General features: G+C 48.8%; 1 protein-coding gene across 1 annotated transcript in view; it reads right to left on the bottom strand.

Annotated features, from left to right (window-relative positions):
• The window catches only part of DAAM1 (dishevelled associated activator of morphogenesis 1), a 90,266-nt gene that overhangs the window by 45,115 nt on the left and 18,480 nt on the right, over window positions 1–26,671 (bottom strand). Inside the window, exon 3 of the mRNA XM_058853138.1 lies at window positions 7,511–7,734. Within this exon, the coding sequence (XP_058709121.1) occupies window positions 7,511–7,693 (183 nt within the window). The 5' untranslated portion in view covers window positions 7,694–7,734. The remainder of the gene's footprint in view (window positions 1–7,510; window positions 7,735–26,671) is intronic.

Below are 26,671 nucleotides of genomic sequence, written 5' to 3' on the forward strand. Positions count from 1 at the left end.
TAACAGAAGCCCTTCAAAGTGCTCATGCCTAGTTAACCTCCTCCCACAACGAATTTTTCGTCCTCGTCTCAGAAAGACCCCAACCCACCCTGCTCAGTTATTGACCTGAACACATTGGACAGACATAAATAAAATATATATTCCTTCCTTCTTCTGCAGGAAAGATTATGGCCATCAATAGCTGATTTAGCCCTTCAATAAACTCCAGCTGCACTTGATGCATTTTCCCATCAGTTCAAACACCTAACTGGGGCAGACAGTATTTAATGCTTTAATATTTTACTTCAATTAATTATTTTAATAGGCAAAAGGTTTCAAAGCTGCTCATAATTCAATATTAGTGTATTTTAAGAGAGGTATCCACTTAGTTTCTCCTTTTTTGTTATCATATATATATATATATATATATAACTTCACATACACTTTTTTTTTGAATGTTATTGATTGAACTCAGCCTTCTGTGACCTTTTCACCGACCTCATCTGGAAAACCTTTCTGCCATTTTAATTAACCCAGGGTACTTTTCCAGCCTGAGTTATTGATCTACACAGTTTCACCCTGCAGAGCACTCTCAGATCTAGAAGCCCTGCAGGTGCATCACCAGCACACCTTTTCCACACAATTGTACATACACCCTGAAAAAACAACAAAAATATGTCTCAGCCTATTATCTCTTACTGTGACAGCTCAAATGGATTCAATCCAATCAACCAGAGCTGGGGATGGCTGTCCTTTGGTGGGTGCACCTCCTACCATAATAAAGCACAGCGCTGGAAAATAAGTAAGGTTTCAGATGTGAACATCTCACCTCTTTACAGAAGAACCAAAGCAGCAGCTCTCTTCCCAGTCAGATTTTACACTGCTTCTGCTGCTGGCACCCCAGGGAGCTGCTCAAGCTGGAAATCAAGCCAATGGGTCAAGAGTGGCTCCAGTTGTCCCCTGCCTGACAGGGATGTTTGGGTAGGAACACTGTGGATGGTTGGTCTGGGGCTAAACCGTGCCAAGGTTCCCCCAAATAATGCTCTGGGAAGGGTTTCAAAAGGGGGCTGGATGGAAATAGAGACTACCAAGCCCCACACCAGCTTGATCCTGAAAGTTTCCCAAGAGGTACCACTCTGTTTGTGGGACCTAAAGAGTGCAGCCACGGGAAGCAGAAGCCAGCTATAGCCTGATGCTGATGGAGCAACGGAGGATGGAAATGGACATCTGGGTGGGACAAGTCCTCATCCCCCACAGGTCTGGCTTCAGACACACCTGGCACCCTAATGGCAATTTTAAGAGCTTATTCAGGTGCAAAGGGTCACCCTGAGAGGAGGTTCCTTCTGACCAAGGCTGGATGAGACTTGGGGTAACCTGGTCTGGTGGAAAGTGTCCCTGTCCATGGCAGGATGAGATGTTCATGGCATGGAATGAGATGATCTTTAAGGTCCCTTCCAACCCAAACCACTCTGTGATTTCTATGATTTCAGGTTATGACATGCAGAAAGATGTCAAGCACAAGGATGTAAGCACAGACTGTCTAATAGGTGTTGGGTGTGGTTGGGAAAGGGAAGCTGATCCCTGTAAATAACAGTATTGATCAGAACACTGGAGTTCATGGGAATTAGGATCGCTGGGCACTCAGGCAGGATCCTCCCTGCAGGCCTGTGAAAACCTCAGCTGCCAAAAGCTGACCTTGGTGATGTTCCCACGCTGAGGAACACCCAGACTGCCAACAGCAGATACTACAGCAGCATGGACAGCTTCCACTTGTATCTGCAACTGGAAACAAGGCAGGCACAGGCAATTCCCAGCAGGAATGCTTCCAGCTGAGGATGGTGATAGAGCACAACTCATCTGCTGTCCAATCCTGCTCATAACTCCAGCAACACCACCCCACCAGTGAGCAGTCAGAAGAAGACTGCTGCTGGAGCAGATTCCCTGTCCAAAGAGGCTGGTACCCTCCATGGTGACCTGTGCCAGAAACACTGAGATCATGTGCAAGCCAAAAACCTAAATGCCTCAATTAAGGTCACCCATGCGTTACCAAATGAGCTGGCCAGGCATCTCCCAGGGATGTGGCCTCCTCTTTTACGAAGTGCAAAGTGGAAAGCATTTAGCAGGTAGACTATATTGTTTTTCCACTCCACTTGTACTTCTCCTGGAAACAAAGGGGTTCCTTATGCGCTCTCTGCCTTCAGCTGAGATTCACATTGTGCTGTAACATGGCTCCTTTGTAAAATCAGGGCTTGGGAACAGCACATTTTTTGGGCAAGCCCCCACGCTGGTTTGTAGCAGTAACAGATACTGCAATTACAGGGCTGTTTCTGCTGAAATACAGCGTTCCTTGGTGGATTGGTTCATTTGGGTCCAGGGAACACATGTAGGCAGAAAACCCTTATTTTCTGACTGAGTAGGTGTGTGACTTGTCTATCAGATGCTTGTCTATCAAAAGGTGCATTTAGAGATTATCTGGGAGGGTGTTAACAACACGAGGTGATGAAAACAAGCACCGTGAGCACTGGGCTGGGATGGGAGCCCGGCAGATCCAGACTGTTCACATCTGAGAAACAAAAACTGGGCAGCCTGGTAGAAGTGTCCGTGTGGCACATGGATCCCTGCAGAGTGAATTTAAAAACAGATATCACCAATCATTTGGTTCTTAAAAGTGATTCATAAGCCAAGGGAGCTTGGCTTTGGGAGACAGCAGTGGGATGGGGTCAGGAGCTCCATGCTCAGCATCTGGCTCTGAATTGACTCTGCAGAAAGGGGTGGCTTGCCCAGGACACAAGGGCTACTGCAATTGTCCTTTTTTCCAGACACCAACCACATGCTTTCCTTTGCAGATATAGGGGAAATGGCTTTGGCCACCATTCAGCAGTTCTCAAAATCCTCATGTCCTTAATGCTGGAAGGACCAGGCTGCAAAATACAGCAGCTGACCTGCAAGCATGAAATGCAAAGCTTGGCTTTGCAGCTGATCCCTCAGCTGCTACTTAAAAGCCGTGTTGTTTTGCAAAGTCCAAAACCTCATACTTTCTCCTTATTGGATTAGAAACCGGGGGGGAAAAGCACATTACTGAAGTTCCTGAGTACAACTGGATATCACTAGCAATGAGTTCCCAAGCCAGAGCTGTTACTGACACACTGCAGTGCTCATGCTGGGCACATCACCACTTCTCCTCACGTTTATATGCTCCCTGTTCAAGCAGCATACAGAACAGGCATCACCCCAGCATGCCAAGAGGAAGGGAAGGCACAGCTCCAAGGGACAGTTGTGCATGGAGAATCCTGCCCCAGCACTGCACATCATGAGTCACAGACCCATCGACCACCACAAAGCCTTTCAAAGGCAACAGATTTAATGTCTGTGACAGGGGGTACCATCTCCTGACTACATCCTGATAGCATCCAGAGAGCAGCTCGCATGAAATGCATTAGTTGCCCCAAGTACAGCAACAACAAATGCTGTGATAAATCTTATAAGCTGCCAGAGACCTTTTTATTGTTCCTCAGGCTCACAAGTTTCCACTACTTCATAAAGCAGCAGGGAGGGGATACAGCCGTCTTCCATGTGAGGGGAAGGCATAAAGCCCAGGCAACATCAGTGGGCAGAGGCCTGCACCCACTCTGAGTCTGGGGGCTGGGGACACAGCCATTCACCTCCCCAAATCCCAAAAACTTGTCAGCTGCTGGAATCTGGGCAGAGGGACCCAGGGAAGGTTACCTGCTCTGGTTTCACAGGCTAAAAACAGCCTGCTGCACATCACAGGCAGGATGCAGGGCTGGATGGAGGTTGCTCTAATTTCTTCTGCATCACTAACTCAGAAGTGAAAAGGCTGCAAAGCCCCATTGGGAGCAGTAAATGGAATTTCCTTAAAGCCTGGGGCGGATAAATGTTGAGGAATGTCTGGGGCAGCATCTCCTCTGAACCTATCCCTCCAGCAGCAGGGATGCAGGCTGGGAGCAGGGTGTGGGATCAGGGAGAGGCAGCATCTTGTGCTTCAGGGGCAAGAACACCAGACTCAGCAGCTCCTCTGAGCATCTCAGCTATCTGAGGAGCCACCAGAGCATCACTCTGACTCTGCGGGGATGGAGATGCCACCGTGACCCACCCCACTGTGAAGAGAGGCAGAGAGGAGTCCTGGGTCATGCTGGGGCTCCTCCTTTCCTCTCCAAATCAACCATCCCAGCCCCCCTGCCCTGTGCACACCACCACACACAGAGAGTTTCATTACAAGCCTCGGAGTGACAAGGAGTGTTAAGCAGATATAAAGGACATCAGCCATTCACCCATCTGGTGGAAAGTCTAGTTGCTGGCGGAAAATAGAGAGGATTGTTATGGCAAGATCTACCATATGGCACCATTATGTGGAGCTTTGCAAGTGCTTTCTCTGAGCGTGCAAGCAAGATTTCAGCCTTTGAAGAAATGCTGTATTGTTAGCCTGGATACGCAGGAGCCTCTTGAAAGAAGCTGTGGCAGATGGCACAGCTTTGTTCTCTTGGTTCGCAGGCAGTTCGTGCAAGCCCCGACTTCCTCCTCTCAGGGGCACAGTGATCACTGATCCTCCTGATGTGTCCTATGGGAGGAATGATGGCTCCTGAAACTCCTGAAATCCAAGGGATGCTGCCTGGCAGGTACCACACCTCTGCACGAGCCTCAGGATGCAAACACCACGTACCCAAGCTTGCAGGACATGGCGGTGCTGTGCACAGAAAGCTGCACAAAATCATAAAGCATCGTCCCAGAGCAGAGGAGCTGCAAATCAGTAAATCTTGCTGAAATACTCTGCTTTTGTTTGTGCCTCTCTGCTAGCACCTGCTCCTCCCTGGGTGGCTGAGCCTGGCCGGAGCCCCGGCAGGACAGGGGACAAAGAAAAGCCTTTCAGACAGGGCCGGTGCCTGCTTGAGCGACATCCCAACAATGCTGCAACAAAACCCATTCAGACCAGGCTGGGGGAGAGGCAGAGAAAGGGAAAAGGTTCCTCTGGGAGGAAGTGGTGATCAGTCATTGACCACAACAACAACATCTGCATCTGCCCTGAACCAGGGAAAAGCCCCTGGCTGCTGCATATGCCTGGCTGGGACAGGGAGCATCGTCCCTGCAGTCTGGGATGAATATCAGGCATTTCTTATTGCTGAAATTTGTGCCCAGGCAAAAAAGAAAAATAAAAAAAAATAAATTCCATTTCCCTGTTGTTCCTACTGCAACTAAGTGAAAAACACCTGCACAGACACAGAATAAACCCCTGACTATTTATCTATTCTCTATTTGCCTATCCTAATTAAAATCCAAATTGTCCCTCTAACACAAAACAGGCCAAAAAACAGACACTGGGAGAGCAGCCCAAGCCTTTAGCTGACCTTGGAGTCACAGCTGCTCAACGTCCCTCTGCAACTCAGGCCCTCATCCTGTGCTGCTGGCATGGGACAATCACCAATTTCTCACACTACGGATGTTTCCTGCCTCAGATCAACAAGGCACACTTAAAAACACACAAAGCTCAGAGAATATATTACAGGATGGCTCCAAAAAGAAAGGGACTTCACCCTCTGATGTAAGCAGCAGGCTGGGATCTGCAAAGCAGGGATCCCACTCTTGTTTGTGTCTGTGGGAGGACTGTCCATGCCAAGAGACCAAATCCACTGCTTCAATGTCCCCAAAGATACCCCCTATCCCAGGCTTGAAATCCTCCATCCCTCCCACTCTGATCCACGATGCCAACAAGCGGGGCAGAAAAGTCACAATTAATCTGCAAGAGAAGATTTGGCAAAGGACCAACTCCAGCTGGCAAAGCCTCCAGATCCCCTCCAACCCCTTTAACTTCCCTCAACCCAATGGGCTGAGACAGCCAAGGACTTTGGAGGAAGCCTCAGTCCCACAGGGCAGGCACAACCCATCCCACCCAGGAGGGCTGGGCACGATGGCATCGGGCTCCCGCAGGCGTAAAGATCAGCCCAGCACCTCTGAGTGCTTTCCCTGTCTCCCTTCCAAATGTTACACAGTGGGTTTGTACAGGAACAGTGGGATACTTTCCAAACCATTTAACTAATGCTGAAATTTAATACCCGACACCAACAGGTTACAGAGAGCAAAGGAGCCCTTGTAAGGATGGGGGGTGGAATTTGCAACTTCACTCTCCTGAATGGGACTTTGCCTTCTTGGGCTTGGCTTCTCCCTCCCTCCCAGTGCTGGTCTGGGTAGAGATCTGCCTGCTGGGTTTTTTGGGGAGCCAGGGGGTTGTAGCCACTTGTGTGGGAGCAGGGTGGGCATCCATTGTCCCTCTCCCTGCCTGGCTTCAGTCCCCAGGGAGCCAGCGTGGCTCCTGCTGCCAGCATGCCCTGGAGCAGCAGCTGCCTCCGGGCCTTTTCCTCACCCTTGGCTGGGGAAAAATAACTGAAAATCTCCACAGCATGGAGAAGGACTGGGGAGCAGAGGGGGCACACCAGGGTGTGTCCCAGGCTGGACTGGCTCCTGCCTTGCTGCACACACAGAGGTTCCCTGTGGCACTGCCACTGTACAAAACATCTGGATGAGTTTTTTTCCATCATCTTGGAAGAGATGTTTTGAAAATCCTGGGTTGAGGTGAGGTACACAGGCTTGGTGGGGCTCCAACAAATGCACCTCCAGAGATGCCCTCTTCAGCGCAACAAACCTTTGGCTGGGGCATGAGAAAAGTGATCCATGGGAAAGAATTTTCCCAGGAAAACCTGATTTAGCCAAGTTACCAGTGGAAAATAAGTTGGGACGGAAGCAGCCACTTCAGCTGAACAAACCCAACCTGACCAGAAGAGTCCTGCTGCAGAGACACTTCATCCCCACTGTGCTGCACTGCCATATCCTGCCCTTGGAGGATGTCTTGGCAAAACCAGCTTTTATAGTACAACCTGGAGCTTTCCTCTACCAAGAGGCCCAGCTCAACAGGTCCAAGCTGCCTGGCATCTAACGGGATGTGCTGTACCTTGAGCTGTGACTGACCAGTGACATAATTCCCAGCTCCCTCTATGCATCCAAGCACTGTAGGAAAACCTCATTTCACTGCTGAATGAACTCAAATTAGAACACTATCCAAAGTACCACACCAAAATGTTTTTACTTAAAGGAAATTAAAGCTTTTTTTGGCTGTCAACTTTTTTCTTAATCCGTGTTTTTTCAAGTTTTGGAACCAAGGGATAAAGAAACAATATCTTGACTTTCCAAATCTCAGTGTAGCCCACACCTGACAATTTCTGTGAAGCTGAGTGCCCAGCAAGTAAAGTCACTTTGCACCTATAGGGAACATTCTGCTTTACCAGCTTGGACCCAACCCCCTGCTGTAAGAAATTAAGAGTTTCTAATAAGAGAGACCACCCCAAAGTGGCAGGACTTCAGGGTGGAGCAGAGCTCAGGGTCCAGCAACAGCAGCCTCCCTTCACGACAAAGTTTGCCTGAAAATTCAAAACCAAGGCTGGGGAGACCGCAAAGAGGGGGTTGAGTGGAAAGGGGGAGAAACCCGAAAACTCAAACTGAAATTAAGAAGTATCCTACTCACCACCAGCTCGGTGAACATGGCATCCAGCTCCTCCACCGGTGGCATGGGCAGCGAGGGCTCCATGGTCTGCAGGGCGAAGCTGCTGTCATTGCGCAGCCGGTACGTGATCTCGGGGTGGTCGCTGCTGCGGAAGCAGCAGAAGATGAAGGAGATCCCCCGGCCGCTCCTCTTCCTCGGGGCCATGGCCACAGTCCTCTGTGTCCCTCCCTCCTGGGCACTAGATCCTGCGGGGAAGAGAAGAGCGGAGGCTCGAGCAGCCGCCCCGCAGAGCTGCGCTCCCGTCCCGCGGTGGGAGGAGGAATCGAGCCACCCACGCGCTCGGCACCGAAGGGAAGAGCAGAGACAGTTTTCATGCCAAATATTTCTGCTCAGATTTGACGTTTACAGTCCTGGCAACCTTGACGACCACGCAAATTAAAAAGATGGATTTGCTTTGCCTCGTGCCAGAGCTGGCAGCGGCAGGGGTCACACCACTGTCCCCGTGGGATGAGTCCTGGGCCCCACCACTGTTGCCAATCCCAGCAAATCTGCAACAACCTCCCCGTGCCATGGCAGCCAGGCCAGCCCCCCTCATACCCACACCTCATATCCCCTCATGCCAGAGGTATGGAAAATTCAGGAGACTGCCGTCAGAACAGCTGGATGTGCTTGGGGCCACCAGGTCCCCACCATGGGTGATTCAATCCTTGAAGACCTCATGTGGTTAAGCATGCCCCGAGCTAAAGACAGCAGCAGAGCTGAAAAAATATCCTGCACGCTTCTCCCAACTCTTAAACGTGTCCCTAAACATCCACCAGCAACCCCTGGTACGGCAGCTCTTTTTCATGGAAAGTTTTACTTGGCTTTAATTAGATAAACCTTACTTGCAGCTCCAGTAAATATTTACAAGACGCGATTTCAGCTGATAAAAATCACACGGTGCCGGTAGCTCAGATTTTCCTAAGCAGTGCTGACGTCGAGCATCGCTCGCCCCAGCACTGCTTGGGTTTTGCTGATTTCTGAAACTGGCTGGGGGCAAAGCTCAGGGCAGGAACCATGTGTCCTGCCTGCCTAATGACAGCAAGGACCAGGCAAAAGCTGCCCCAAAATTGGGACTCTCAAGTCAGCGACACAAGAGGAGGGTCACCAATGAGGAATGAGGAGTGTGCAGAAACACTCTAATGAGAAAAATCAACCAGCAAAGTAGGGAATCTTTCAAAGCCTAAACATTTGTCTTACAAAGTTACACACCCACATATTTTATCTCTGCGAAACAAGACACTGAGATGTTAAGAGACTGGACAAACAGCCAAGGTTGAAATATGGATGACTCAGATTTATTAACAAAGCTATGAAGAGACTCGGGGGAAAAAGGTCAGCATTTAGAAAGGAGTGTCTGATCTCCCTGGAGCCTGCCATTCCCTCCAACTATGGATTTATACAGCAGAATAAACAGCTGCTGTACCCTGTGGAGAGCCAGGGCTGGGGTCAGACCTGGGGTGAGACCCTGCACCACCACAGCATGGCAAACACTGCCCTCTGAAAGCAGGGACCTTGCAGAAAACCCAGGCTCTACCCACAGTTCTTTAACAGAGGATTTGACCCTTGAAATGATCTCGATGGCACGTTTTTAGCACATGGTGTAATCATCTGCTGAACCACAGCGATGGGAAACAGCTATTGGATCTTCACGCAGGATAATCCCAGGCTGTGCAATTGCTCTGTGCCTAGCCTGGAGAGTCCCCCCCTTCCTGAAGGGCCCCAAATCTCATTTCACATTTTTTACATCTTGGATGTAGAAATATGCAGCCGCTGGAGGAATTTCAGCTGCCATGAAAGCTCTCTCATCACGGCTCCCCAGCAGCCAGCACCGCAGCAAATCCATTAGCAGCCGCCTGCTGGCATCCCCTCGGTGTCAGCAGGGTTTGGGGACCTGCTGCCGAGTTTCTCGCCTAAAAAAGGGAGGGAAACAAAAAGCCAAAGGCACACGGATTTCTGTCCACTCCAACACGGGAGAAAACACTGCAGATTTGAGTTTTAAAGAGCCACATGGAGCAGGGTGCAAAGGGAGATGCTGGTGGCTGCCCAGAGCTTTGTGCCCTGCGCGGGAGCTCTGTCCCAACCTACACTGGGTCCTCAGATGTGCAGTTTGGTCACTTGGTCATTCCATGGGTACAGCCACACCATTCCCAAAGCAGTGTCTGACCCTGATCCTGCTCCAGGAGCTGGTCTGGAGCAAACAGACCCAACTCTTCCACAGGGCATTCTCCATCCCCTTTTCAACACCATGTCGACCTCGTCCTTGAAACCTGCTGCTACCTCCAAGCTCTGACTTGGGCTTACAAAAACCTGTGGAAAGCTTTTATCAGAACAACATCTGCTCTTCAGAGATATTCACTCCTGACAATGTTTTATGAGGAGTCTGAATGACAGACCAAAAGGTAAGGTTTTATTTTAGGGTTTAGAGCAGACAGCCATATAGCAACCAAGACAAGGCACTTTTGAGCTGCTTCCAGCTCTGGAGCTATTGAGGTTCTTCATTTTCATCTATAAACAATTTAAAAAACCAAACCACCCTATAACGTAGACTGAGTGGGCTGTAGGTTATTAGCAACCAAGGCTAAAAAAAGGTTAGGGAGGGAATATGTTAGCTACCAGGCAAATAGCATTAAACCTTCAGAAGGCTGATGAATATTCATTGACATGATGGATCAAAATCAAAACACAGCTCCCTGGCAGGTCTCTGGGAGCTGCAGACAGCACAGCTTGCATCATCAGAACAAAGTCCAGCTACACAGCCTCCTCCCCTGCAAATCCTGCAGAAATTGGTTATTCAAGAAGAAAAAGCAGCAGCCCCTGGCAATCTGGAGGCTTGTGTTGAGGAGAACAGAAGGGACATGTTCTATGCAGCATCATATGTTAAGTGTCCTGCTCCCACCTCCTGCTTGTACCTTTGACCGCTAATTAGATCAATAAATTTAAGTCAGATTGTGATCTGATGGTGCCTTCTGGCCTCTACTATTGAGTAGGCCTGAATAAATTAAGCTTAATTGCCCCTGTATGAACAGAGCCAGGGAAGATGGGTTGGGATGGGTCACTGAAGGAACTTGTAGCCAAGCCCAAATCTCAAGGCAGGACTGATGGGGCTGAATCATTCCTAAACAACTCTGTTTTCACAGAAACAAGGCTGAAAATGTGTGTGTGATGGGCTCAAAACTGGAAACCCAGACTGAAGAGAAGGAGGAGAAGGAGCTCAGCTCATGTGTGCAACCAGCAGGGATGGAGGCCACCCGGCTCAGTGATACAGAGATAGGAGTTTAGTTCTCCCCAGCCCTAAGAAGAAAAGCATCAAGCCTACATTGCCCTGAGCAGTGTTTAAATGAAATCAGTCATTAGGAGAAAATTGGACCCTGGTGTAGCTTCCGCCTTTGCTTTAAGGAAAGGAGAGCAGCAATTACCACTTGCATATTCAACAGCCTCCTCAGCAAGCTAAATTAAACTTCGTGGAGCAACGAGCTGCCAAAGCCTGTCTGTGACCGATGCCCCAACCAGCTGGTTGGGAGCCAGCACCGGTATTGCAGCATTGCGGTCTGCAGCCTAAAAATACCCAACAAGGGCACAAACATATGCAAAGGAGTGTGCACGCTCCCCTTCACACCCTCCTCCTCCAAACCCACCCAGGAGCCAGGAGCTAAATCCTCAAACATGAATATTAGCTTGTTGTTTTCCTGGCTCCCCTCCCGAAATGAGGATGCAAGATCCTGAGCGAGCTCTTTCTCTGAATGTGGAGCTTTATTCCAGCACCTTGCACAAGGAGGGAGTGGTTTTGCTGCAAGTGTAACAGCGTTCACTGACCATCTCTGCCATGTGCTCACCAATTTCAGCATCTTGGGCCGTGTCAAGCTTTGCCTGCCTTTACTCTGCAAGAGCTTCAGCACAGCCTGGGATACTCCCAAAAAATGGAAATATTCCAACTCTCATCCGTCACTGAGAATTGACCTCCTTGGCTGGTGATGGTTGGGAGGCATTTGGCCTCAGCAAGGACTTTAGGAAGACACCATCAGTGTCACCAAGTGTTAGAGCCAGCTGTCCTGGACCCCTTTTCTCAGCATTTAGAAAGCAGGAATTTGGCATTGCCCTGCTGTTGTCCCACCCCACCACCAAGCAATGCTCATCTTCCCTTAGGGTTTCTCTGCATGAATTCAACACCCAGAACAGGGCACAGCACAAGATAACTTGCATAATTTTTTTTAAATAAACAATTCTAGATAATTTTTCCTACCCTGTAAGTCACATACAGACCTCCACAGCAACAAAAACTGGATGCTCCCACATTTTTCAGATCGGCTGTACATTTGCAGCATTCCCTGAGAAGCACCAAAGCACCTTTTTAATTTTTCACCTTACAGACCTAAGACATGCAACACCTTCCTTGGCTCCACTCAGAAACCCAACCTCTTCTTGGGTCTGATTGTGAGCCTTCCAGAGTGTGTTCATGGTGCTCTGCCCATCCAAGAGGCACCAGCACATCCCTCTTCAGAGAAGTGCTCCTCCATTTCACATTTGCATCAGAGCTGGCACATGGGAACACTTTTTACTGAGGGGGGTAGGGGGTGGGTCAAAGCACTGCTCATTTTCAAAAATAAAAGGTTTGACATTGAGCTCCTGCATGGATGAAATGCCCAGAAATAGAATCGCCTTCCCTCCAACACAGAAGCTTAAAGGATCTGAGCCCACTACCAGCACCTCCACCATGCTGAGCATGGTGCTGCTATCCCCAGCACAGCTGCTCCTGTTTAAAGCAACCAGAATGATTTTTAGGCCATAAACTCTGATTTCCAAAACCCCCTTTCTCCAGAGTAAAGCTGTTGTCGGGCACAGGCTGTACAGGGAGCAATGTTTGTGTTTGGTGGAAATCAGTGCATAACGTCAGGAAGGGGCAAAAAGCCCAACACATTCAGCTAAAAGGCTTTAAACTATTGATTGTTTTTTCTCCATCCATCTACTTTCAAAACAGCAGCCCAGAAGGGATGGGAACAGGACCTTTTTCATGATGCAGCTGCCAGGAGGAGCCTGACTCATCACTACTGCATCACAAGAGCTGTGATTCTCAGCACAAGCAAATCTCAAAGACTTGGATTTCGTGCATTTATAAATAAAACCCGCCAAATCCTGAATTACCCCTCATCCCAGAAATCCTATTATACTCCATGAACACAAGAAAAAGAGTGTTTTGTGTCTCCATACCTTGCTTGGGCTACCTGGTACCTGAAGGCCACCAGCACACTGTCCGTGATGCCATGAGGAGATGGCTGCAGCCACAGGCTCTCTGCTCACTCCAGCAAAGCCCCATCTGCCAGCATCATCAAAAACCCAGTGCTTGCCTAAAATGTGTCACCTCCTCTTTCTATTCTTTCCTTTCATTGTGGCATTTGTCACATCCTGAAGCATACATCTGGGCCTGCTGTCTCGAAAGAAAACATTTTGCTCAGCTCAAGGGCAGATGAGCTTCGGAGGCTTGATGGTCACATGCAGGGTGCAGCAAGAAAAATTACACCGAGTTTATTACAGAGACAGTGACGGAAAGACATGGTTTCACAAATTTGTAAAGCACCAGAAAAGCCCTTCTTTTTCCACTTTAAACTTACACCTATCAAAAGTGCTGGGAGAGACTTTTTTTGTATGTGTCTGCATGGGGCTCCCACTTGGAGGTGTTGATGCTATTCAGGGAAAAGGGCAACAACCTCCAGCGTGCTGTGAGAGTTCCACGGCCTGGTTTGCCTGTCACCTCTCCAGCACACGAGTGAGGGCCCTGCCAAGGGAAGCACACACGCTGCTGACTCTGTAATCCACTTTTCAGGGGGAAGAGCGTGGTGCACAGCAGGGTGAGACGGGATCTGTCTTAACGCTCTCCAGCTGAAATCAATCCTCGGAGCAGCGCTGCTCGCTTTGGCAAGCCTGCAAAAGTCTGGAGCAGGGGATGGTGTGCTGCAGGACGTTCCTGCCAGGGCATGGAGACAAGCTTGGATCCAAGGAGAAGGCTGAGGGCTTGCAGCATCTATCAGGAGCTGGCCCAGGGAACCCCACACAGCCCTGGATCCCCTGTGGTGCACGGCTCAGTGCACGTATCAATCCAACCAGGAAAGATGCTGCTGCAGCAAAAGTTTGTTTAGTTTTTGAGGATTAAAAACCAAACCTTGCTGGAAGTTTCCCAGCCATCTAGACGGTGAGTAGCACAATAACACTGGAGGTCATGAGTTCTCCACTAAAAGGGTAAATTTCATCAGTGACAAGCTGAGCACCGGCGCCAGATGCTCCAAACCACTACAGACCACTTCTTACAGGAGCTCCAGCAGATCAGCTCAGGCAAATACCATTTATTTCAGGAACAAGGACAACAACATGAAGCCACAGACAAGACCCAGTTTGCAAACCTATATAAATATATATATTTCTTGATATTCACTAGGGTGCTGAACGACCCAATTTTACAGACACACACATCCCGTTTTCCCAGAAACCAGGCAGATTTGTGGTCCTCTTTTTGCAGAATCAAACCAAAAAAGTGGGGTGGGTTGGCACTGGTGGGAGGAAGAAACATTTTCAAGTCACATATCACTCCCTTAAATGTACTTAAATGATTTGCATTCTGAAACCAGGCACAACACTTACCCAAGCGACTTTCCAGGAACACAGAGGGAGGCAGAGCTGGTGGGGGGGGGGGCTCTCCAGGAAGGATGCTGGGGCATTCCCCTGAGCTCCCTGTGTCCCAGCCCAGTTTTAAAAGGCAACACAGAAGAAACAGCAGAAAGGCATCACGAGGGGTCAAGGGGGCCCAGTGTTCCCCTCACCCTGCTCTCATTTTTGGGCAGCAGCTGTCAGTGCTGCATTGTGGTGGGGCTCAAAGGGGCAGACACAGCCCTTTCAGGGATTAGCACCCACCTGAGGCTCTCCTGAAAGCCTGAAGCCTTGCAGGAAAGAGCATCCCAGAATCTGTCCTGTGCCATTTGAACTTTGTCTCTGACGCAGCCTTCGGGAGTGTCTGGGCTGGGTGATGCCAAGCCTTGTCCAGGCAGCCCTCAAGGACAAAATCAGTCAAGAGAGAGGGACAGAAGACCCCCTGGGCAGCTCAGGAGGCTCCTACAGCCTCGCTGAGCATCCCGGGGGGAGCATCCTCTTCCACCCTGGCTCCATCCCTATCATCCAGCACAAGCACCAAGCCAGCCCCACTCCTTTCCACTGCTGGTTTTGGGAGAAAACTGCTCATTCAAAGCACACCACACCTCCAGAAGGTGCTAATACCAGCTGTAAAGCCCAGCCCAGATATCACAAGTTCTGACTATCCCCTTTGACGATGCAAATGCTGTTAATACAAACTCAGCAGCACGGCAAGCCAGAGAGGAGTTGTATTTCCCACTGGAGGAGGATATTTGTTTGCCAATTAGCCTTTTCCTGGAGAACAACAGTTCAATCAACAACCTTCCTTTATTTTAATTCCTCCCTTATTTTCATCCCTGTTCCTCCAATGAATATTTGGGCTGTGACTGTGATTTATCATATGCAAACCCTCACTGCTGAGCTTTCCATTTCACTGCTCCCCATTTCAGCAGTAATCCCTGGGGTGAGACCGGCTGAAGGCAGGCAGGTTTTTTCCCTCTTTCAAAGCCTCTGAATTTGGCTTCACAAAGTGGTGTTTCCAAGTAGCTCAGGAGCAGATGCTTCCAGTCCATCAGCACAGCAACATCTGCCATGGGGCCACCATCACGACAAGGCAACAAGGAGCTACTGGCTGAGTCCCAGGGGGCTTTTTTTGGGTGGTGTTTGGAGTTTTTTAGCACTATCCATGATTAAGATGAGGCTACTGGAACCACAGGTGTTCAGGCATTTTGTGGTGTGGAGCAAGCTGGTTTCTTTCTCTCTTAAAATGGAAACTGGATGAAGGCTGCTGTAAACAGGAGTCCTTCCCAGAAGGGACCCTGATGGCTAAATATCATTAAACTTCAAGATATCATTAAACTCGTAGTACAGAAGGTGCCCAGAGCAAACAAAACACACTTGTCAGATCCCTCAGCTGGCCTACCCATCTGCAATGCTGATTTCCTTTTAAAGGTTTTTAAATTCTGATGTTAATCTACAGTGATTTCCCCCCCTAAAGTACAAACTTGGAGTTGAGAATTCCTTGATAAACATGTCTAATGGCAGAAAAGGCCCTCTGGCTCCTTTTCCTTCCAGTATGACACTAATACCTCTCTGTGTTCCAGCAGATGAACACACAAAAAAAATGTATATGAGCTCACATCAAACACAACACAATCCCAAATAGCTCTCACCGAGTCTGGGAAAAAACAGCAACTTTTATCACATTTCACTGAAATACTGTTTGCATTCAAACAAAGGAAAAAACAAAAAACTCAGGGGAGCACAACAATTGAGATTAACTGGAAGGCTTGACCATTCTTATTTTATGTAGCCACAACACAATGTAGCTTATGGCAAAAGCCCTGCTTTGACCAGGATGGATCTGCACAGCCCCAGCCACCAGGACTCGATTTTCCAGGACAGCTGCTCAAATCCACCACCTGCAATTCACAGGACAATTCATTAATGGGGGCACGTGGTTTTAATTGCCTAATTATCCAGCCTCTGACTGAGGGGAGGGAATGGGGATGAACCAAGAAAAGGCTCCTCTTCCCCTGCTGCAGGCTCCAGAGGGGAATGTCAGCCCAGTGGAGGTCCCAAGGGGATACATTTAAAAATCAATAGAGGCTATTTTAATGCTTAATCCAGGAAAGTATCAGCATCAGCAGCGTCAATACAAACCGAATTTAAACACACTGAGTACATGCACAGGATTGTTAGTTTTTCCTCTGTGCATTGATTTAACCAAGTCTGGTTTTCCCCTGAGAGTTTGGAGTCCAAACAGGGCATCCACAGCATCTCTAGTGCTTCAGGCATCCTGCCTGCCTTCATTTCTATATACTGCTCAAAAATTGAGCCTCTCCACCCCACATTTCAGTGAGAAAACCCCCTGGAGGGGCAACATCACAGCAACAGTGGCCACATCCCTGCCACAGCTACATGTGGGAGTGGGTTTCTCCACAGGTTTTTACACTGCACCTGGCACAAACTGCAACACAAGCTCCCCACCCCTGTAGTAGATATTAATACAATATATCCCTTTTCATAAAAAAAAAAAAAAAAAAAGAAAAAAAAAGAAAAAAAAAGAAAAGAAAAAGAGGCACCTAGGAATTGCAAATAACCACTTTGAAAAAGTTACCAAAGGGGGATCCCAAGAGGCTCAGACACCCTGAGAGAACACAACTATGTTTGATTTTTTAAATTCAATCGCCTCTGCAGCAGGAGGGCAGACTGGGTGTTGATACATGTGGGACTCACCACACTTCAGAGGTGCCCAGGAGCACAGATGCACCTTCCCCAAGGACACTGCAGGCACAGCTTGGGCTCAGAGAGCCCCAGGATGGGCTCAGAGAGCCCCAGGATGGGCTCAGAGAGCCCCAGGGTGGGCTCAGACAGCCCCAGGGTGGGCTCAGACAGCCCCAGGGTGGGCTCAGACAGTGTCACTCACTCCTGCTGGACACAGCACCAAACCCTGGCACGCTGCTCTCTGCAGAGATGCTCCCACAGCACCGCTCCACCTCGTTCACCTTCCTCAAACCAGCCCTTGCCCCTTCCCAAGCTGGAAATGGGTCGTTTTCTTTGGGTTTGTGCTGGGAGCAGTGTTTCTGCCTGGTTTTTGAACTGAAAGCACTACAGTTGCTAATTCAGAGATGTTGTAGTTCCTGCTCTGCAGCGCAGAGTCAAGGTCGTTCCTGCTCCTCAGCGAGGAGGCCGTGGCTGCAGGAGTTGGGAGGGGACACAGCCAGGACAGCTGACCCCAGCTGACCAAAGGCTGTTCCAGAGCACTTGGAGTCATGCTCAGCATGGGGGACACGTTTGGAGTGATGGCATTTTTACCTCTCCCCATCAGTTTACCCACAATCCAGACCGATGGAGAACTCCACACAGGTGAGGCCTGCGGGTGGGCTGGGTCCTGCAGAGCTCTTCACACCTGGCCAAGGCTTCAGGTGCTCTGGTGATCAGTGACTTGTGGCATTCCTTCAAAACTCCTCTCCCTTCATGGCTTCAGGGCAATGCATTTGACTGACACCAGGTCTGCCCAGCCCTGCAGTGAGAAAATACACCCCCAACACCCAGAAACACTCTCCCATTCCTTCAGCAGCTTCTGAAACATCTCCACCAGCAAAAGTGGCGGTGGGGTTGGCTGATAGAGGCCACTCAGGGGCGCAGCTTTGCATTCACCAGAACGTCAGCTCTTCCAACACTGCCCAGACAACACCACAGATAATGAAGTGTGGCCCAACAAGCCAAATAGAGATTGAAACCCATGACTCTATCTCAAGCCCTTTCCTAGAACAGACAGCCTGCAGGTTTCACTGCCCAGACACTGCCCTAAACACTGGAAAACATTTTCCTCCCTTGTCTGACCTCTGCATCCCATTGCCCCAAAATAATACTGCAGTCTGGATGGCCTAAACAGAGGGTAATGACATAATGCAAAGAGAGACTGACCCTCAGATCATCCAAAATCTTCTGATTGTCTACAGGGGAAGGAAATTAAATGGCTTTTGGATAACAAATCTTTGCAGCATTTTCCAGCAGAAGACCTGTAACACTGAAGTGAAAGCATGAAGAAGCTGAAAATTGGATTTAGGTACCTGAAAATTCACTCCGCTACTGCCAGAGTTGTCACAGGAAGAGAAAGCACCCTGAAATAATCTCCTCTCCAGGCTAAAATTTTCAAAATGCCCTTAACGCAGATTTTTAGAGCTGGCAAGAGATACCCTTCCCCACGGACTGCAACATGAGCTGTGAGAGCAGGCAGAGAGGAGAAAAAACATCTTCCAGGCAATCACAGGCATTTTTTTCCCAGCTGAGTGCCAGTGAGAAGAGCAACCCATGCATCCACAGGAGCACTTGACGCATGCCAGCGCTTTCTAAATTCACTTTCAGAAGATTTACCAACACGTCCTATGGAAAAGGAATGCGTGCTATGCAAATCCAGCCTCAGACTGCTCCCTGCCTAATCTAGCTTTAGATTCAAATGCTTATTACCATGGCGTCTAATCGGGTCATGTGTAATAGACAGGTTTAGTTTGGGCTCCCAGGACTTCAGCTGTGTTCTTACTAAGGCACTGAATTAAGAAAGAAAAAAGGAGACAAAGAGGGGCAAAAAAAACCCCAACAAAGCAAAGAATTCAGGTTTTAGTGGAAACCAGGCCTGGAAAGAAGCATTGACACCTACCAGTAAAAGCCAGGCTGATATGCAAACATTTGGCAGCTCACCAAGAACACACTGAATGTCAAGTCCTGTTTGCACCCCATCATATCCCTGCAGGGAAGCTGGTGGTGGCTGGTGTTTCATGGTCTCTCCCTTCCCCCTGAGACAAGGTGATGACATGATCTCACACCCACATAGGACCCATCTACCAAGCCCAGCTGGTCACACCATAACCTCCAGACTACCTTACAGATGCTCTGAGCACCCACACCAGCACCTCCAGAGCCTGGGTAAGATGTGCCAACCAGGAGCTGTTGTTGGTTTAGGGAGGAAGGGGGTACATCACTGTATTAGGGTCTGCAGCAGGACACAGGGACCATGGGAATCTCATTCCCAGAGGCAAACCCCTCTCTGTTTGCTGGCACCAGCCACACAGCTCTGGCCAAGGTAACCTCTGTCTTAATCAGCACCAGGAAAAACACTTCATTTAACTTCTGACCTTGTGAAATTTGCTCTGCTCAAACCAACCTGGTACCTCCAGGACACAACCCACAACCTCTTACCTCCACCATGCAGCTGCAGCTCAGCCACTGGGCACCAGAAATAACCCAGAGGCAGGGACACAGGACCCCCCACTCAGGCTTCTCCTCCCCATCTGCTGCTCACCTGCCAGTCTGTGCTTTCCTGTGATACAGCAGGTGAGGTTTCCAGCAGCATTTCCCAGCTCCCACCTTCAGGATGCTGAATCCCAGAGCACAGCCTCCCCTGCCTCCACAGTGCCAAACTGCACATGGACTGGCAACTCCAGCAAAAAATCCAGACATCCAAATGTTGCTACCAGTTTCTGAAGACCCTACAAGACAGTGCTGACCCTGTTATGCTACCAAAACTACATTTGGTGGGTATGCCAACATGAATGGAAAGATTTCCTTCTGTGAATCTCAGCAACATAAGCCACTTTTAGAGTGAGGCTGCAGGATGAACTCACATTTATTAGACATCAGAGAACTGACTGAGGTGAACATCCCCCTGGCAACACCTACATGTCTGCACAGAGACCTGCAGCGTGGGCTCTCTGGTGTCTCATAACGTGGCAAATCCAACTAAAGCACTCTTTATAGCTTGGATGTTCATAACATTTATGTGTGTTCCCTGGTGTCTAGTACAGGCTGAGGTTTCATTGCATCCCTTAATAAAAAAATCTCCACAACGCCCTTCTGACTTGATGGCTGTTTTGACAAAAATTGCAGCAGCTCCACAGATCTGAGATGAAAAACCTGTCTGAAAGAAAGGACAAAACCAGGCAATGGACTTAATGAATTGTCAGTGACGGGAGGGGGAGCAGATGGACAGACCGACTTTAAAGCTTCCCTTCATCAGGAAATTAAACTAAAATCATGGGTTAACTTTCATCAGTGCACACTGTTACTGAGGAGAGTGAGGCAGCTGAAATTGTGCCACTCATGCACATGTTTCCCTATGCTTCATCATTTACTGAATTAATAATCAAATGCTTTGAAAGGAAAAGGAAAAAAACAACACAGAGAAATCAGAGGCTGCAGCTCTCAGTGCTCTCATCAGCCTGTTCAAAGACCAAGCCAGATTTACCAGTGCCTGCATCGCTGCCCAGCTCTGCTGGTGTCTGGCTAGGTTCTCCCTCCAGCACCTCCCTAGCTCACAGCTGCACCTGGAACTGGTCTGGGGGACTTTTTTTCCTTGCTCCTGTAACCAAAACAACCAGCAGGGATGGTTCAACCAGGTGGAAAGACCCCTGTTTCCATTCAGCCCAGCCTGCAGCACAGAAGGAAGCAACTTTGTGAGACTCCCTGCCTGAGGACACGGATGGAGAAGCTTATGGGGGAACCCTTCCCAGCACCAAAGCAGACATGAAAATAGCATTTACCAGGTCACAGGTACTAAATACGCCAAGCAAAGTCACGATCACTTGTGAACTGAAAAAGAAAAGCTCACATGCCTGTATTTACAGCCACTGCCACTTGTACAGCAGTCTCCAGGACAGGGTGATTCCCAGTGGTGACTGTGAGGAAGTCCTAGTGAAGAGATCCATGGCACAGAGGCTCATGGATAGCTCACACACAAGTGATAAGATATTTCCAAGCCTCAGAAGCCACATTGCTGGAGCTGTGGATAACACACAGGCAGAGAGCACGGTTTGCTTATGATAAGCCAGGATGACAACCCAGTGGAAATGTAAAAATAATTTAATGAATAAGTATATTTAGATTTATAATCCCACAGAAGCTTTATTTATAGGGATGCCAATCACTTTTACACAGATATAAAATTGGCTGGCAGAATGCCTTAGACTATATCCAGAAACCCATCTGTAACAAATCTAAGCTGTGATATCCCCGCGTACGTTTGGCCAAACAATAACGCTGATGCCAGTCATCTTCACTTTAAACGTGCAGATGGGCCGAGGGGGGCTCGCCAAGCCTTCCCCACAGCCAAAGATGGATGAATTCCCCTATCACTTACTGTAAACTGGTTGGGAAAAGGAGCAGATGAAGGAAAACCAGTCACCATCTGGGCTGTGTGGATTCCAACACCAGCGCAATGCTGGCTGGAGAACAAGCCTGCATCCAGCTCGCTCCAGGTGAACCTCTTTCAGAACCTTCCATCACTGAAGTGGGGAGCTGTAAGCAAGGTAAAAAAACCCCATGGAGCTCTGCAGCACCTTTAAAAGGTGGGGGCATTAAAGTAGAGCTCTTTGGTATTTTATTTTTTTTTATTCATCGTTCAAGATACAAAGCTGGGACAGAGGAAGATGCAGGAGAAATTAACTGAAAGTCATCACTTGGCTCAATCTCAAAGCAGATGAGGATTTCTAGTGATTCTTGCCCAGGATCTCACAGCTTTATCTAAGGCTGCAGATGTCAAGGGGAGAGGCTGCTGTGGATTTCCACAGGGCTGGTGACCACCTGGAAAACTGAAAAGTCACAACTAATTCACAAGAAACAAGAGAAAAACCTGCTCTTCATCCCAGTGGAACTTCTGGTGACTGGTTGTCTCAGAAATGGGGCAAAACAGGGATGGCTCCATGTCAAATACAGACTGTGGGTAACTGCAATTCATCCATAAGGCTTTTAGTATGTTGGCACATGCCAAGGTGGAAAAGGTTATTCTGGAATATTACTTTGAATAGCTCTGGGAACAAACCCAGCATTAATTTTCAACACTTATTCAGCAAATGATTTGAATAAACTGAAGAAGGCTCATGCACATATACTGACAGTGTTATTTGGTAGATTTTTGCCTCTGCTCCTGAGATAATTTATGACAAAACAACTCCCAGCAAAGACGATCCCTTTCCAGACTGGTAAGTGTATTCAATTACCCTTGGGGACAAGGTAGCCTCTCAAGATCCCTTCCAGAAAAATTTTAGTACCATGTTACACCACAAACTATTTTCACACTGGCACTTGCTCTGATTTATCCCTGGAAATAAGTTTGTCTAAAAGAATAACTGATGGAAAGGAAAAAACAGAAAGCCAACAGTTTTCTTGCTCAAGGACAAAGCAAAGTGAAACAACCAAGCACAGACCTACGGCATCCTCGATCCAAATGTTTTCCAAAACATTTCCAAATGTTTCTCAAAGCTTCCAGATGAAGCTTTCATAACTAGGCTGCAACCCCTCCAAAGCCTCGGGCATTGAGCGTGGCATCATGGTGTGCTGCAGCAGAGACACCAAGGAGATGGCTGCTGGTGGCTTTGCCAGTGACACACCTGCCAAAACCCCCCCACCCAGGGCCCTGCACAGAAAACACAGTGTTTCAAAGGAAAACTGCCTCTGCTTCCCCCACAGGGAATATTCCAATGTGAACGAGGAGCTAGATTGCTACCTGGGCTTTCAGGAAGAGTTAGTCCCTCTGTACTGAGCACTGCCCTCACAAGAAGGACATAAAGTTGTCCAGAGAAGGGAAGGAAGCTGGAGAGGGGTCTGGAGAATAAATCTAATGAGGAGCAGCTGGGGGGGCTCAGCCTGGAGAAAAGGAAGCTCAGCAGGGACCTTCTTACTCTACAACTCCCTGACAGGAGGGTGCAGCCAGCTGGGGCTCAGGTTCTGCTCCCAGGGAACAAGGCACAGGACAAAAGAACATGGCCTCAAGCTATGTCAGGAGAGGATCAGGTCGGACATCAGGAAAAATTTCTTTCACTGAACGGGTTGTTAAGTACTGGGACAGAGTGCCCAGGGTGGTGGTGGAGTCACCATCCCTGGAGGTGTTCAAGAAACAACTGTGTGTGGCACTCAGGGCGATGGTTTGGTTGACAAGATGGTGTTTGATCAAAGATTGGACTCAACGATCTTGGAGGACTTTTCCAACTTTAATGATTCTATAAATACATGTGGCCAGATGTCCTCACATTCTCAGCAGGCTTTTGAGTTTATTCCAGGCAACTTAAGAAGATCCTTCCCTGCCTCTCTTTTGGAATTACAAAAAAAATAATAATAATAAAAGAATTCAGCAAAATTATTTTAAAAAAAAATTAAAACCCACTTACAGAATGGTAAGGAGAGAAAACCATACATTTTCTACACTTTTCTACATTTCAAGCTAAAAATGCTGAAGTCCTGTCCACACGCCATCAAACGTTTATGGTTATTACGCAGAGAAAACTGAGACAGCTGTGGGAGATTCTGTTCTGAGCAGCTGACCACAAGCACAGCAGCCAGAGGATGAGCACTGAGGTCTCAGCAGTGCTCAGCTGCAGGAGCTGACTGCTCTGGGGAGGGGGGACTGGCACACAGCTGGTCCCCATCCCGCTGCTGACACAACTTCCATCGTGCCGACAGCCTCATCGGAAACAAAGCAGGGTCTGAGTCCTTCAAAGTCCAAAGCTCATCTCCACCTCTTTCAACATGCTCCTGGACACAATCAAAGCCCCTCCTATCAACTGTGCATGGGCTTTGGATTAGAACTTTTGTAGAGTAGGGAAAAAGAGCCTTCCTCGAGGATGATAAAGTCTAGACACTACAATATATTTTCCAGCTGATGCAGCAAACCGAAAAAGCCCTCCCTTGATCTTGGACTGTCACGATCAAAGCCATTATCCCGTTTGGAGCCCTTCTGAAACTTTAGCTTCCAAATGTGCAAGTTATTTTTAAAATCTAAACCAGGCCAAGCCTCTTGTTTGGAGTTTTATGAGGAAAACGGGGTGTGCTCCTCCCAAAACTTCCCCCACCACGTCTGGAAGTGGCTGGTGGGCACATGGTGAAGGACCAGAGCAGGGAAGGAGCCCCATATCTGGGGACACCTCAATGGCACCTGGTGGCCACGATCTGCTTGCCCAGGGGGACACAGCTGAACCCCCCCAGGTGGCTATGGTGTGGGGAATATTCCCCATCCTTGACTGAGACAGAGTTTTTTGGAGACCAAACATTGTTCACCATCCCCAGGATTTGTGCCTGCCTTTGGCACCTTCCATCACAGTGTGTTACTCTGGAGACAAAGAAAAGGAAACAGCTTGAGAGGCTTTAATTTTCTAGAGAAATTAAATAAAACTAAGCACGATGAATTTCCTTTACCGGGTAGCAGGATGATCAAGTGCACAAATAACATCCAGCTCTGCACCAAGGGACAAAATCATTCTCCAGTCTCTTGGAGCAGGTTTTCAGCTGGCTGGAAGAAGAAATACACAGCCCTGCAAAAGAACAGGAAAGCCAAAGGGGCATCATCCTCTGCTTTAAGTGGGATGCTCAAGGAGAGGTGGTGGAAGACCAGCCAGCTCATCCCAGACCAGCTGGCGCTGTGATGAACACCAGAGCTCCTGGCATGTTGTGGCCTCTGCAGGAGAGGGAACCTGTGGTCAGCCACAATCACCAAGGCTCACAGTGTCCAGACTGGAAACAAACAAAGGATGGATGGTCTGGAATGATGAGGAGCTTGGAGAGAACTTTGAAGGGCTTTTTGAAAGCAGGTGACCACCAAACCTCCCTTCCCACATCCTAAGGTAGACTTTTAACAGGATATTTTTCAAAGAGATAGGGACAGGAGGTGGCTCACACTGAAGAAAGAAGAGAGCAACACAGAGCATTCACATGCTCCAAAGCTATTTAAAAGCCAAATGAGGCTCCCTAGTGAGCACTTAATTTAACTGAGCAACTTCTAAAGCACCAGGCAAATGAGCCACATCATCTCCTTTTCTTCCCAGCATCCTTCTCCACCACTCTGTCACCTCCCTTCCCCTCCACACTTTCCACTCTCCTCCACTCCCAGCAGCTCTGCTTCTCCTCCCCACCTCTCCCTCAGCCCAAACCAAGTGGATCTGTGAAAGGCTGAGTGAAGCAGGCAGGCACACACCAGCAGGGTGGGGATTAAAGACCTGCCACCCCCTCCTGCACCCCTCACTGTGGCTGGAGGGACCGTGCCAGGCAGGAGCAATGGCTGTGCTGCACATCACACATTCCCAGTGCTTCAGGAGGTGTTGTCTGAACCACCACCAGGCTTTCCAGCTGGGCAAACATCAAGGAAAAAATCAGGTTGACAGGCTTTCTTAAGAGTATTTCCATCAAATAGGACTTTTCCCACCTCCACGCACACCGGAGCAGAACGAGCAAAGGCCACTGGCAACGCGGTGCTGGTTGTGACAGCCACCACATCGGTCCCAGAGGGGACAGAGGATTTACCAGTTTGTTTTGTAACTCCAAATTGTTACTCTGGAGCTGGGACAGCATGTGGGGATCATGCCCAGCTTTAGCTCTGCCACAGCAGAGTCCAACACATACCCCATCACCGTGGCTCATCTCTACTCTCCTCCAACAAACACAGAGGGAAGATGGACTTCAACCTCAACCTTCACACAAGCAATTTTCCCTGATGCCACCAAAGCCCTTGAGATCCCCTTTGGTCTCACCTTATCCTCTTCAGTGTCCCTTCCCTTTCATGAGCTTCTCCCAGGGAAGGAGAACAAAGCCCAGCTGCACATCTGTATCCCCACAAAGGGCTCAGAACCTCAAAAATTTATGCTCCTTCTCACACAGGAAAGCAGAAAAACTGATGGTAAAGGCTGCTTCTGGATTTAAAACCATCTAAACCCATCAGGGAAGCAGCATGCACCTCAAACCCTCATTCCCAGGGTTTGTACATTGGACATGATGAATGAGACAGCAAAGGCAGCTGACAAGCCAGCACCCCAGAACCCAACCCCTACCACACCAGCTCAGGAAGAGAGAGAAACCAAAGGGAAAAAAGCAAATTGTCCAGCCCCACACTGCCACCTGAACAGGGCCACTCATCTGCTCTCGGTGACAAACACTGAAGGGAAAACATCCCACAATTCACTCAGGCATGAACCAGGGCCAGGTTCAGCACCTCACTGCTCTCCCTGCGAGGCTTCCCAGCCTTCCCACCCTCCTCTGCAGTGACTTCCCGTGTCCTTCTCATCTCCTGTGTTAGAGATGGGAAATGTGTGCATTAACAGTCCCCCTTCCCAAACCAAACATGCAAATACAGGCTGAAAAACAGCTGATTCCCAATCCTGACAAGCTTACAGTTGTAACTTATTTCCAGACAGAGCTGTGATTTTTATAAGGGATACCAATGGGCTAAGGAGTCAAAGCCGTAACTGTGCGAGTGAAAGCAAAAGCCTTTCATTCCTGTAAGGCCCTTTTTTCCCCCCTGCTCCTGAAATGACAGGGAGCAACACAGCTCTTGCCAGTTTAGCGGGGTGAAGGCTTGGCTGAGAGCAGCCTCATTAAACTGGCTGGGTTGTTCAGCGCCAATCCAAACACTCAGTCCTCTGATCACCGCATGACGGGCTGGGAACCACAGGCAACTCACAATTAAACCCGTGACAATCAGGAAAAATCTGTACAACCCACCCCCCCTCAAGCTGAATCCACCAACACCATCCCCACCCT

This window comes from Poecile atricapillus, chromosome 1 (genome assembly GCF_030490865.1).
Source record: "Poecile atricapillus isolate bPoeAtr1 chromosome 1, bPoeAtr1.hap1, whole genome shotgun sequence".
NCBI lineage: Eukaryota > Metazoa > Chordata > Aves > Passeriformes > Paridae > Poecile > Poecile atricapillus.